Below are 13807 nucleotides of genomic sequence, written 5' to 3' on the forward strand. Positions count from 1 at the left end.
GCCTTGCATACAGGTTTTATTTTTTGTCTCGGACATTTTCTGTTATAACGAGTTAAATTTTCAGAGAAAGAGAAGTCACACAAAAGCGTACCCAACAAGCCAAATTTCTCATGCCTTTATTTGGTTAATCAGTGAAGCACAACAATTAAGATTAATTATTCCGACACTCTGAAATGTATGTAAACGCACCCGTCTGTTTCTCGGTAGTTGGCAAGGGGCAACCTCCGGTCTCGAAAAATGTACAAAAAACTGCAGTTCCTCGAGGTTCCGCTTGAGGCTGGCTGCAGAAGCGCCGGAAGTGCCATAAGCCCACAGCCAAAAAAGCCCGTTTTTACCACAGGAATCAACATGTTTACAGCCTGGTTCAAAAAACGAGATATATCTGAGAAGTTGACGGCCCCTTCTCCTCACACTGTGGGGGGGGGGGGGTGAATTTTTTTTATAACTCATCGGATTTTATTCTATTAAGGAAAACGACTATGCCCATATAAGGGTTGTGGCAGATTTGATTGACAGCTCTGCGCGCTGCATCTGTCTGTCAAGTCAGCAGGTCAGGAGGCTAACAGCTTGATCCGTCTGATTTCTTCTCTTTTTTACTTCGTTTGGAGAGTTTGTTTAACACATATCTGACAACATACATGGCTTGCTGTGCGGTTAACAGACCATCCAACAAGTTCATGCTTCAGTGATATAGTAGTGTTATATTTACTGCATAATCATGTGTCAGTATTTATATTTACGGACCTAGCTTGTTTAGAGTTAGCTTATAAACCAGTTGGCTAACTGTACTCAGTGTAGCTCATTATTTACAGTCTATGGTAGTTGGATGATAGTTGGCGAGCTCACTGTCGCCCTCTAATGGATCCAGATAATGCATCTATAAAAGACCTCATAAAGAGATAAAAAGCCAACAGAAGTGCTTTAAACAATAAATATTTTTTGTCAACTGAGACTTTATTGTCAATATAATTTTTCCATTCGTCCTTTCCTTAACTGTGATCAATCAACCTGCTTGAGAATTTCCTGAAGAAACATTTTGTGTAAATCTCAAAACAGAGAAAGGGATGTGAAAGAGTATTTTTGTGTTCATGTGTGTACAGGTGCTACACTTTAGATTATTATTAATTTTTTTTTCCAAGATTTATTTTGGGCTTTTCGTGCCTTTAATGCAGAGAGAGAGGACAGTGGATAGATTCAGAAACCAGGGAGAGAGAGCGGGGGATGACATGTGGAAAGGGGCCACGGGTGGAAGTGAACCTGGGCCTACTGCTCGAGACGAGAGTCTCAATGCATGGGACACGCGCCCTAACCATTGTGCCACCAGCGCGCCCCTACACCTTAGATTATCAAGCTTCAGTCTGCTGTAAAAGTTTCCTCTTCAGCTCCTCATTCTCTCTTTGCAGCAGTTTATTCTAAAAGGAAAATTAAAGCATGGTAAATACTTGATATGTTATAAAAGGCACCCCACAGAACATTTGCATATTGATGGAGCTAGTAGAAGAGCCCCTTTTCTTCAGCCATTGATGTTGTATTTTAATTCTGACAGTGAACTAAACAGCTCAAATGTAGAAAACCCTAGAGTAACAACAAAATCAAAGCAGAACTAACCTTATGTCTGAGTGCTTCCACTTTCAGATCTCGGGTTCCCCTGGTGTTTCTCTCAGTTTTTGAAGCTCGGCAGGCGTCCCCGATTAAGGACACCAGCACATGAGACTGAAGAATATTTAGAAATGTGAATAAAAAACAGACTTGCTTCTGTAGGAAATGCATACTGGATGTGTACTGTGAATACTCACAAACTTCGTGCTCTGGAACAGATAACAGTAGTACGTGTCTGCAGCAGGGTTTTGCGCCACAAAGCCAAAGACTTTAGGTGAAGATGGGATCACGGCACAGAAGGAAATACTGGTCAGAGGACACGAGTACACCAAAAACTGAGGGGAGGAAACACAATGAGAACGTGGAATGTGATCAGTCAAGGCCAAAGGACATCAAGAATGAAATAGTATACATCATTGCGCTTATTATATGATAATGAGTAAACACAAACATCACACACCTTGGTTTTGTTTTCCAAAATGTCTATCCCGCTCATTGTCAGGAAGAAATGGACTTTGCTCTTCTTCGCTGCCTTTTCTAAGTTGTGATTCTCTGGTTTCTGGGGATGACAGGGGATTGATTGCATCTTTGAAGCCATCATTATGTAGTTATACATTTTTATAAAACAGCCATTATAGTGATTACAAACTTTCTCCTTCTCTTTCCCAGAGGATTTTAGTCTTTTCAATGCAGTGTCAAATTTAACCATTTAAAAACCTTTTTAAAAATATATCTTTCAACATTAATGAATGACTGAAACCTTTATTGGCCCTCTGGGAAATTGCCAATGGCATAGAAACTCAAAACAAACAAATACATACAGGACAGCACATAAAAACAAAAACCTTTAAAATAAACAGAACAAATTCAAATACATCATTAAAGCATCACATGATAAGAGTGCAGAGTTCATACTGTATAATCAGAACTTATTAAGCTGCTGAATACTGCGTGGTACAAAGGATGTAAGGCCTCTTTTCTTTTAGTCCTCCTCCTGGTCATTCTGTTCCTGCATCCTGAAGTCAAGAGTTCATACTCTGACCACACGGGGTGCAGAGGGTCCGCTGTAATCTAGTTGGCTAGATTCAGGGTGCACTAGTCCGACATTCATTCAGCTGAGAAATGTTCAAACACTATGAAAAAGCTATGCTGCAGTTAGAAAACAGGGACTTTTGTCATGTCATGTCATGTAGGAAGAAAAAACATTAAACTAAAAAGGAAGATTGAGGCTGATGCTAACCTTTAAGTCCTGATTGGCTTCATCCAGGGTCTGCAGTCCACCTGGGTGGCCCACCTTGACTCGGCCAAGAAACTTAAAGTGGAGAAAGAAATACACATGAAACACAACATTGAACCCAACAGGCTGTGCATTAAACTGTGTTTTAAACTTGTGGCTTAGAGCAAATAATAGCCAAAAAAAAGTGGATAACTGAGTGGGGTCTACTCAACACAGGCGCAAGGGCTCCAAGAGTTCATAGTGTCCCTAACCCAGAGCCTCTGCTTATATAACTGTAAACACTGCTTGTAAGAAAATCAATGAAATTGACCTCAAGAAGTTGCTAAATAGCCACAAAGAGACACAAAATAAACAGAAACCCTTGCAAAACACAAAGGGGACTCAAATCGCAACAAAAGACTAAAAACAACAACCAGGACATGCAAACTGACCACGCAGTTAAACAAAAACTACAAACACTGCATGACTACTAACATTAAATATTACTCTGAGCAAGCAGACATTTAATGTGGCTTTTCAATTCCAACATCTCAAGTACCTCACAAGTACTGACATTGCCTGACTAACAGGAGTGTTTACCTTCAACGAGAAGGAGATCTCGTTATCGTCTTCTGAAATGTCGCTCATTGTGACACAGCTGCCGGAAACAAAACGTAACCCTGGAGCGAGATGTACAGATGTGTCTTAGAGATGTTTGTTGTTAAAAACAATATTTAAACCACCTCATCATTTAGAAAACTCCTCATGTGTATCTTACCTTTTGAAAGAGGGACTCAGCTTCTTGTTGAATATCGAAGGCTGCAGTGTAAAGTCTGTTGGAGTTAATCAGTAACGGCTGTTTCTTCCTTATTGCCCTTATCAGATAAACAGGTTGATCCTGGAAATATTTTCAATACACAAAGATAGGTCGACAGCAATATAAGGTTTGAAAATACCATTTGGTGGAAAATATCATTGGTGTTCCTTAAAGAAATACCACACACACACTAGATCTTAAATATTAGTGATTTTTGTCAAAAGTGAAAATGTTGGTTTTGTTTATACTGTTGCTGAAGACAGCAGTTGGTTCACTTTAGAAGCTTTTTCAACCTCTAGTGGTGAGGCTGTAATTTCTTCCCCGAAAGGTCAAAATAGGTCAATCCCATTCAGTGGCGCCATCAAGTGGTGAGGGACAGAAAGGCAGGGGATCGTGGCCAACCTGTTAGAATTTCTCCCCGTATTAGGCTATTTCCTACACTATTCATTTATGTAACATAATAATAAAAAACAAAAGTTTCCAAAGGAGCGGCTGTGGCTCAATGGTGGAGTAGGTTCTCTCTCAACTAGAAGGTCAGGGGTTCGATCCCCAGCTCCTGCAACCACATGTCAATATGTCTTTGGGCAAAGACACTTAACCCCAAATTACTCCCACTGCTCCGTCAGCAGCCTATGTATTTAACTGAATGGATGAATCAATACTGATGGTCACTTTACATAACAGACTCTGCCATCAGTGTGTGAATGGGTGTGTGTGACCAGCGTTGTTAAAACCACTTTGAGTAGAGGTGCTAGTGGCCAAGTGGTTAGGGCGCGCACCCTATGGACCAACTGTGGCTCCTTACCCGCATGTCATTCCCCACTCTTTCTGACTATCTACTGTCCTATCTCTACAATAAAGGTCTAAAAAAATAAAAAAATCTCTGAAGACACATCAACCTTTGAGTAGTCAGAATACTAGAAGGGATCTGCAAATCCATTTACAGAGATACATAATTATTGTTACCTTACAAAATATTCATTTCTGTCAAAGATTTTGCTTTATCTTCACACAGAAAGAGCTGAATAAACAACAACTGTAGTGTTGTGCTATTTTCTTTACTTTTTGTTCTCTTCTGAACCCGATGTTAGGGTTGATGTGTCATTTCTTTACAGTTTCTTCTCTCAGCAACATATTTTAACTTTAAAAAAATATAAATTCAAGTCAAGAATCGAGGTGTTTTGCTCTGACAAGAACTGGAGGCAGCTGGTGTTCATTTAAGTGTTCTCACAAATACAGCACAGGTTAGAAGTTTAAACAGAGAATTAAAAAAACACACAAACACAAAGAAGTTCCATACGGATTGTTTTTAATCTGAGTGCCACATCATCACTGCTCAGTAATATATAACTTGACATATATATTTGCATTAGCAAGATCTTACAATGTCAACGTCTGAGTCATAAGCTGGTGGACAACGTTATGGTCGACAATGATGTCAAGCAACAAATGGTGGAAGATGACGATTGTGGGTTTTAGTCGACGTGAAGCGAAGCCTAAAACACACGGAAAAGTCCAACACCTGATTGTTCCCACTAAAAGTTTAGATTACAGTAAATCTTTAAAGCCAGCAACAGAAAAAACAACAACCGTGTTTTAAAGAGGAGACGAAGAGTTTAGACTCATTATTGATCACTTGTACAAAAAAACACTTTCCAATGATTAGAACAGATCCCCAAACAACCTGGAAACAAACACGCATCATGTGAATAACCAGGAGTTTATCTGCACTACACTCGAGCCTTTTACTGACTCAATGAACGGGGAAGCTGGAAACTCGGACTTTACTGCATTGCTGCTTTTTTATCGGGTTGTTTTAGGCTCAGTGTTGCTGCAGATGTATGTGGAGGACAGACAGACAGGTGGTGAGTGGACTCTGAAGTGAACTGTAGAAGAGAGCACAGATAGATCCCTTTATGTGAATGAGGGGAGGAACAGCTGAGATGATGAAGACCATCCACTCAGTTAGAAACAGACAGCATAGAGCCAGCCTCCACTGTTTGAAGATGTTTCGTTTAAAGAGGCGATATGTGATGGTTATAATCAAGGCTCTATTCCATCAGTTTCTATCTGTTTCGGAGTCTATGAGTCGTTGACGGACATGCTCTCCATGGCGTTGGGCAGGTCTCCTCCCTGCTTCTTCTTCTTTCCTCCTCCTCCTCCATCCTGCTGTTTCTTTGCTTTCTTGGACATCTCCTGATCTATAGGAGCCGGCTTGACAAACTTGATGATCTCCGTCAAACCTGGAGGAGAGAGGGGGCAGAAAGTTCTATATTGGTTACATTTTTAGTAGAAGCTAATTGTTGTCATTGTTTTAATAACGAGAACACGAGATGTTGTATCATCTAGCACTGTTTACCAGGAGGCATGAAGTCCCTGAGCTTCTCTGGGATGACGATTCCCTCTTCGGTTTGGTAATTCTCCAGGATGGCACACATCACTCGTGTGGTGGCACACATGGTTGCGTTCAACATGTGCACAAACTCCGCCTAGAAGACCAAGAGGGAGAGGACGTTTTAGAGGATAAAGCTACAGAAGGAAAGAAAAGCAACAGAGGTGTTCATCAGTGCATCAGCGGCAAACTCACCTTGTCCATCATCTTTTTGGTCTGCCCGAAGCGGATGCGGAGGCGCCTGGCCTGATAGTCGGTGCAGTTTGAGCAGGAGACCAGCTCTCTGAACGCACTGGAGCCGGGGAACCAGGCCTCCAGATCAAGCTTCTTACTGGCTGCATGATTCAGAGCACCTACAGAGACATGCACAAGTCAAGGGTTTAGTCGAGTTAGCGCTCTCAGCTCTGCAGGAAATCAAAACTCGCCTCCTGGTTTCTGTATTTGTACACATGACAAGAAATCCACAGAGAATGATTTTGAGTGACTAATCATTAAGTAAAAACATCTGAACAATAAGAAGAATGCATCTTTCCAAAAGATAAAACTGTCACTTCACATTTTATCTTACAAAAAGAGAAACATTCTGACATTTAAGAAGCTGGACCAGGGACCACTTTTACTTTTTGTTTGAATTAAGGACTTTAAAGAACCAGTGTTTAGGATTTAGTGCCCCCTAGTGGTGCGTTTGCAGATAGAGACCAAGGGCCTCTTTCAGTTTTCTTTTTACATACTTTATTAATCCCTGAGGGAAATTCTGGTTTTACACTCTGTTATTTAGAGACATGCTTCTCACACACATGTACCAACAGGACCTGTGGACCTGTATTAGTGGAGAGATGTCAGAGAGGGGCTGCTACACACTGCTACAAAGGGAGTGTGGCAGAGCTGCTGGGGGTTTGTTGCCTTGCTCAAGGGGGCACCTCGGCAGTACTCAGGAAGTGCCCTGGCACCTCTCCAGCTACTAGACCGACTTCCAGATTTTTTGGTTCACACCTGGACTTCAACCGGTGACCCTTCGGTTCCCAACCCAAGTCCCTACAGACTGAGCTACTGCTGTTGTGTCTACAGAAGGAAGCAACTGTAAATCTGCAGAACTCTACTAAACAAAATGTGTATGTTATTTATTGTGTGTTGTTGTCGTTTCTTTTTATAAAACAAAAGATGACAAAGTGGAGTGCTAAATGAAAAGATCAAAGACAGGACTTTCATCTCAGAGATAAGCCGTCAAAACTTAACGTTGAATCATCATTTAAGTCCAAAGCTATTCAAACTGAAACCCACACAAGGTTTATGTGGTTAAATGTTCACAGTTTGGTTTAATTAAGGCACCAACACTACTCAGCTACATAGAAAACAAACAGCAGCCTCTGAGCTAAAAGAGAAAGAGCCCGTTCCTATGTACACATGTTATTGCAAGTCTATGGCTACCATCTAAATACACCTTGGTCTGTCTGTTCTGCTCTCTGGCAGCATGGCAGACACAACTTCATAATGTCCCTGACTGCTTCAGCTCTTCCAAGGCCGAGTTGATTTAGTCCCTTAACAGTAAGTGAATAAAGAGTAGAAATCTCCTTAAGCGATCAGTGGTTTGTCTGTGGCTCATTCTCTCTGTCCTGCTAAACGCTCATGCTCCTGAGAGAGAAGTGTCAAATAAACTCATCTTTAGAGTCATTTATAAAAAAGGATCAAAGTCAAAGCTCTTTGTGTATCGGATCATTTCAACTACCGATGCACTGACTCACTTTTTTTTCCAGCTCTGATCCGAGTCTGATACATATTTAGTGATACCGACATTTTTATTATCATAACTAATAATGTTATTGTTGGTAACATGTGTAAGGCAAAGCTGTAATAAACCCAGCATTACATTGTGCTGGCTTTGCATACAAACAAGAAGCTGCAACAGCTGACAGGTTTTCAAATTAAATATTTTAAACTGAAGAGTAACAATTGTACTTTTGATCATATAGAAGGAGCAGCTCCATCTCATCTGAACGTCGTCATGGAGACGATTTGTGGACACTTCTTACAGTTCAGTCTGAACGTCTTCAAAGTGGAAATTAGCGAGCTGAGAATTTTTAAAACGGCCATTAATCGTTGACGTGGATAGGCGCCTTCAGTCCGATATCAGGTACGCAAATTACGTCAAGATCGGATCGGTCCCATCTCTAATTTCAACAGCGTCAGAAGTGACCCGGGTTAAAGTTCACTCCATTGTACGCTGGTCAGACTCACCAGAGACGATGTTGACAATGCGATAAGGGATTCCTAGTGACTGGTAAAACTCTTCTGCCGTCTCGATCATCTCATCAAACATCTCCCAGGATTTGCCATCATGTGGGGAGGCATAGACGAACTGCTCAATCTGCAACAAACAGACAAACAACAGCAAAGAAAACTATTAGATACATGCATTTTTATAAGTAGATAGATGAAAACAAATTGTGGGTGTTTATTTGAATGTTGCATTGACTGACAATAGAAATTTTTCATGTGACTTCATTTGCCCCTCGACTGACCTTCTCAAACTGGTGCACCCTGAAGATCCCACGGGTGTCTCGGCCATGCGAGCCCACTTCCTGCCTGAAGCAGGTGGAGAAACCTGCGTAGCGGACGGGCATGTCCTCGGGTTTGAGCCACTCGTCCCTCAGGAAGGCTGCAATTGGCTGCTCAGAGGTGGCGATGAGGTACTTCTCATCGATGGCGTTGTCGTCTGACTTCTCACTGCTCTTACCGATGACCTGAGGTGAACGCACGACGGGTTTCAGACGGAGGTACAGTGGTGAGAAATCCAGTAACAGAGTTTGTGAGGTCATGAAAAACCTCTGCAGGTCGTGGCTATAGACACTGCATCTAGACAAACAGGGATGATGGGTCTTATCTTCTGATGTGGCTGCTGTGCTAATGTTAAAGGGTAGAACAGCGCCCCCTTGTGGCTGATAACCTGAGTGATGTTTCATCATGTCAACAAGTGCCCATTAAGAAATAGTGAAGTACTATAGAAGATTTAGGTTGTGTCATGATAGAGAGAGCAGCCGGTCATATCCTGTCATTCATTTATGATACACGGTTTGTTGTGTGTGAGGGCTGGCTGAAAAGGTAACAGAATGACAAAAAAAATAAATAATTGAGAGTATTTACTGTTTGCATTGTATAACATGAAATGGCAAATGTATGTAAAATAATCTAATAGATTCTCAATGATATAAACTGTTTTCCACTGCTTTGCTTTCCATGAACAGTGAGAGCAACATCTCCAGTATTATCAACATCAGAGGGTCTAGTTTCTAAACACTGATTCTATTATTGTTTGAGTTCCAAACTTCATAAAACATTTGTATCTTATTCTCATATTGTTCAGTGCTGCCCTCTGCAGGACTCTGCAGGACAGAACATTCTCCTTCACCAGTCAGGTTTAACAGATCTTTGCACACATACCAGTAAATAAAAGTTAACTGCAGAAGAGAGATTCAATACACGTTCTGACCTTGTAGAGCTCGTCGTCAAACTGGCTGAGCTGTGCCACTTCCTGCATAACCTCCTTCCTCATGAAGAAGGGTGTGTAGAGCATGGTGTATTTCTTGCTGTACAGAATCCTTAAGGCGTAATTGATCAGAGCCTGCTCCAGAAACACCAGTGGTCCCTGAACGCAACAGAGGAGAGGACATCATCTCAACATTCTTAATATGCAGGTCAGAAGGCAGACAGGCTGTCAAAATTCTTGGAAATTAGGAAAGATAAAAGCTTTAAAAGGAGAAGTTTGTCGCTCGCATGTGACAATACGTATATCTGAACTAACCTTCAGAAAGTAACCTCTGCTCCCGGCCACGACAGCGCCCCTCTCTCCATCAAAGCCATCGATCATGACCACCAGGTCAACGTGAGAGTACTTCTTCTGCACGCTGCAGTCTCCCCAGGTACGCTCCACCCTGTTGTCTGCGTCCTGCCAGGAGGAACAACAAGAAATGTAAATTTAAGCTTAACTGTTAACAGAAAACATTACTGGAAACTATTCTGGTTATTAGTTAGTGAAATAATTATTAACAATAGAGTAGAAATATTAAAAGTAGCTAAACACCATAAAAAAAATTAAAAAAAAGAAGAACAGGCCTTTAGAGGTCCTTCTGCCTTCATATTCAAACATCATATCTGTTGCAGTGAATTGATGCTGTGATTGGATCATAAATGTCTGCCTAAAAAAAAAAAGTATGCATCCATTATTAGAAAGTTAAGCACAATCTTTTCACAGCGTAAGGCAACATTCATGTTTTTTTTTACAAGAAGGCACTTCGTCTTCTTGATGGCAGTCCAATCAAACTGCAGAGTAAGTATACAAAGCTGAAAGGTTTCTTGCTCTCTGCAAAGTGCACATTCTTATAATTTTGTTTCCTGCACACACAACTATTTAAAGTCAGCCTCTTTTTCCAACCTGGTGTGCATGTTTCAAAGCACTTACCTCATCATTGCTGATGGGTACAGACGGGTGCAGAAGGTTGCCAATCTCCCTCAGGTACTCAAAGCGCTCTGCCTCCAGCTTTATCCTCTCACTGTCCGTTTTCTCCACTGCCTCATCCACGAGCACACGCACCTTCTTGATCTGGGATACTGTGAGGGCCTGACACAGGGAAATACAACAGGTTAGGAGAAGTGGACAAAGAAATTGACCTTTATAGAAAATAAAACGCCCCATAAAAAGAGTTCCAGACGGTCATACCGACAGTGTGTCAGCTGTTAGCGACTCAAGGCTCTGTGCTTCTTCAGGTACAGAATCATCATCTCCAACTGGTTCCTTTTTCTGCAATCACAATATAAAGTATGGTTACCGATCACATCAGGACAGTCATAGATCTCCTCTCTCCTCTACATTACAAAAGACAACAAGCTGTCAGTCATTTAGTGTCCTGGTGGTCTCTTACTTTCATTTTCTCCCCAATGCTCTTGCTGCAGAGGTTCTTAGCTTTGTTGAGGTTGTCTGCAGTGAAGCGGCCTGTTAGGGGGTAAATGACAGTTCATGGGTGTGTGTATATAAGAGAGAGAGAGCTACAGTCGCACAACCAGTAACCTGGTGACAGGTGTTCATACCTATGACAATTCGTCCATATTAAGTAAAAAATATGATAAAAATTAGAAATTAAAAAGCAACAATGTAGTGACAAAATCATTCTCATTATCAGTCTGGATCAAACAGAAACCTTGACTGCACTGCAGGGTGAGGCTGACTTGGCATGTTGTTGGCTGGGATTGCATCAGATTGCACGTTAACGACCGGCTAAGCTAACCGGCGTTAGCACACATTGTGTCTGTGTATCTGTCGAGAACATTATGTGGAAGCTTAGTCGACTAGTGATTGGTAAATATCTATCAGAAAACCTATAAAGAGAAAGTACAGTTGAACGTGGAGGAAACCACATGGCTCATGGACATTTCTTGAATGATGCTAGTCAAGCTAACATTAGCCCCACTGCGGTCTATTCTGTTCCTATGTGAGAACATCAAACCAAACCTCCTTTAAAACTTGTATAAAAAATGTTGTCTAACGTTTTGACATAAGTCAGGTCATATACACAGTCAATTCTATAAAGGCTATTAAAACAATGTCAACTGTTGAGTTCGGCATACATGTATTACAAGTAGGGCGATAACATTTAACATGATTTGTTAACTTTTAGAAATGAATCAGCGGCTCCTGCAGTGAAGAGTCCCGTCACCTGGCGTTGATGCGGGCGGAGCATGGGAGATAAAATACTTCTTAAATGTATCTTCTGTACACATTTTTCAGCAAATAAAATCGCCGAAGTATAAGAATTGCTACGCCTATTTCAAAAACATTTCTATATTTGCGAATCAGATGTTTAAGATGGCTTTATTCTCAAAATGAAAAACAGAAATGCAAGATTTTGAATGGAGTTTGGCGTGAGCTCAAATTCTGACGTCTGGCTAACATTAGCATTAGCCACCGCGTTAACGTTAGCTGCTATGACTGAAGCGACAGGAATAAAATGGGCACTTACATTTTCTCCACTCTGTGTCCGCGGCGATAAGTTTGTCAACCAGTGTAACATCTTTAAATCTCTTCCTTTGAGTTTCGCGGATGATTTCTGGATCGCCGCCTTTGTCGGTACGAAACAGGTCCAAGTCGAGCACCATCTTTCCACGCTGTCACAGAGAGCCTGAATGCAGCGCTCACTACGATGACGCCTCCACCGGGTTGCCAGATCTCGGTAGTGAAGTCGCTTCACCGGAATTTCAGTTTGAGTAGCTACAGATTCATTTATGAAACCTGACTTCTTAATTACCTTATCTCTATTTTAAACACCGTTTGAGACGCTAAAGAATAAATTATTTTCAGATATGCTTGATCCCCGACATAAAATAAAATACGATTAAGATTACAGGTTTTCTACAGCCTGGCAACCTTTCTCCTCTCGAGCAGAATCATCCATACAGCAGATGTTATGAATCATCGCATAGTAGGCTATTTATTTGTATGGACTAGAGCAGGTGTTCCCAAACTTTTCAGCTCTAGACCCCCAAAATAAGGGTGCCAGACCCAAACTGTCACAGGAGGTGGTTGAGGCATAATGTAGCACACAGCCAAAAACACACTAATACACAGAGGTGTATTCAATTCAATTCAATTCAATTTTATTTGTATAGCGTCAACTCATAACAAGTGTTATCTCAAGACACTTTACAAAAAGCAGGTAAAATACCTTACTCTTTGTCTGTTAACATTACAAAAGAGCAGGTAAAAAGTCCTTACTCATTGTTATGTTACAAAAAGCAGGTATAAGACCTTACTTATTGTTATGTTACAAAAAGCAGGTAAAAGTCCTTACTCATTGTTATGTTACAAAAAGCAGGTAAAAGACCTTACTCATTGTTATGTTACAAAAAGCAGGTAAAAGTCCTTACTTATTGTTATGTTACAAAAAGCAGGTAAAAGTCCTTACTCATTGTTATGTTACAAAAAGCAGGTAAAAGTCCTTACTCATTGTTATGTTACAAAAAGCAGGTATAAGACCTTACTTATTGTTATGTTACAAAAAGCAGGTAAAAGTCCTTACTTATTGTTATGTTACAAAAAGCAGGTAAAAGTCCTTACTCATTGTTATGTTACAAAAAGCAGGTAAAAGTCCTTACTTATTGTTATGTTACAAAAAGCAGGTAAAAGTCCTTACTCATTGTTATGTTACAAAAAGCAGGTAAAAGTCCTTACTCATTGTTATGTTACAAAAAGCAGGTATAAGACCTTACTTATTGTTATGTTACAAAAAGCAGGTATAAGACCTTACTTATTGCTATGTTACAAAGACCCGGCCTATCCATCATGAGCACTTTAGCAAAGCAGCAAAAGTTAGTGGTAAGAAAAAAAAAAAAAAAACGTGCACGACGAAGTGGGTATAGGCTACTCTTCATTTTTCCCCAAAAGTTTCTTTTAAGTGGCCTGTCTGCCAAAGGACAAAAGGCCTCTGTTAAAAATAGTGACTTCTTCAGACTGCTCTTGCATATTTATTTAGTGCGTATTAGCCAATTAGAGACAGAGTAGAGATGGTCATCTCTTCATCATCCTAGGAAAACAATTGCAACATACTACAAAATGTTGTCAATAAAATCAATGGTGTGAATCAGAGGAAATTTAGAAGTGGGTATACTCTATGGAGATTGAAAAATAAAGAAAAATAAGCATACTCCGTATACCTGCGTATACCCTGCACTACACCATTGCTAATACCACCACCACTACAACAGCCTAAAACCCACAACATTATAAATATTGTAA

The 13807-nt window shown here is 40.7% G+C and overlaps 2 protein-coding genes across 2 annotated transcripts; both read right to left on the reverse strand.

Annotated features, from left to right (window-relative positions):
• Positions 1-100: 100 nt before the first annotated feature.
• LOC109985111 (PTB domain-containing engulfment adapter protein 1) lies at positions 101-3739 on the reverse strand. The gene is made up of 7 exons (XM_020635374.3): positions 3594-3739; positions 3416-3495; positions 2840-2911; positions 2060-2158; positions 1797-1934; positions 1609-1713; positions 101-1412 (listed from the first exon to the last, which is right to left on the reverse strand). The coding sequence occupies exons 2-7, from the start codon at positions 3461-3463 to the stop codon at positions 1347-1349; spliced, it is 528 nt and encodes a 175-aa protein (XP_020491030.1). The 5' UTR covers positions 3464-3495; positions 3594-3739; the 3' UTR covers positions 101-1346.
• Positions 3740-4924: 1185 nt separating this feature from the next.
• Positions 4925-12202, reverse strand: sars1 (seryl-tRNA synthetase 1). Its single transcript, XM_020635391.2, has 11 exons — positions 12036-12202; positions 10941-11011; positions 10739-10819; positions 10481-10639; positions 9824-9967; positions 9512-9667; positions 8544-8765; positions 8260-8389; positions 6220-6377; positions 5992-6121; positions 4925-5875 (listed from the first exon to the last, which is right to left on the reverse strand). The coding sequence occupies exons 1-11, from the start codon at positions 12169-12171 to the stop codon at positions 5715-5717; spliced, it is 1548 nt and encodes a 515-aa protein (XP_020491047.1). The 5' UTR covers positions 12172-12202; the 3' UTR covers positions 4925-5714.
• Between the last annotated feature and the right edge of the window lie 1605 nt (positions 12203-13807).

This window comes from Labrus bergylta, chromosome 12, assembly GCF_963930695.1.
Source record: "Labrus bergylta chromosome 12, fLabBer1.1, whole genome shotgun sequence".
NCBI classification, from domain to species: domain Eukaryota; kingdom Metazoa; phylum Chordata; class Actinopteri; order Labriformes; family Labridae; genus Labrus; species Labrus bergylta.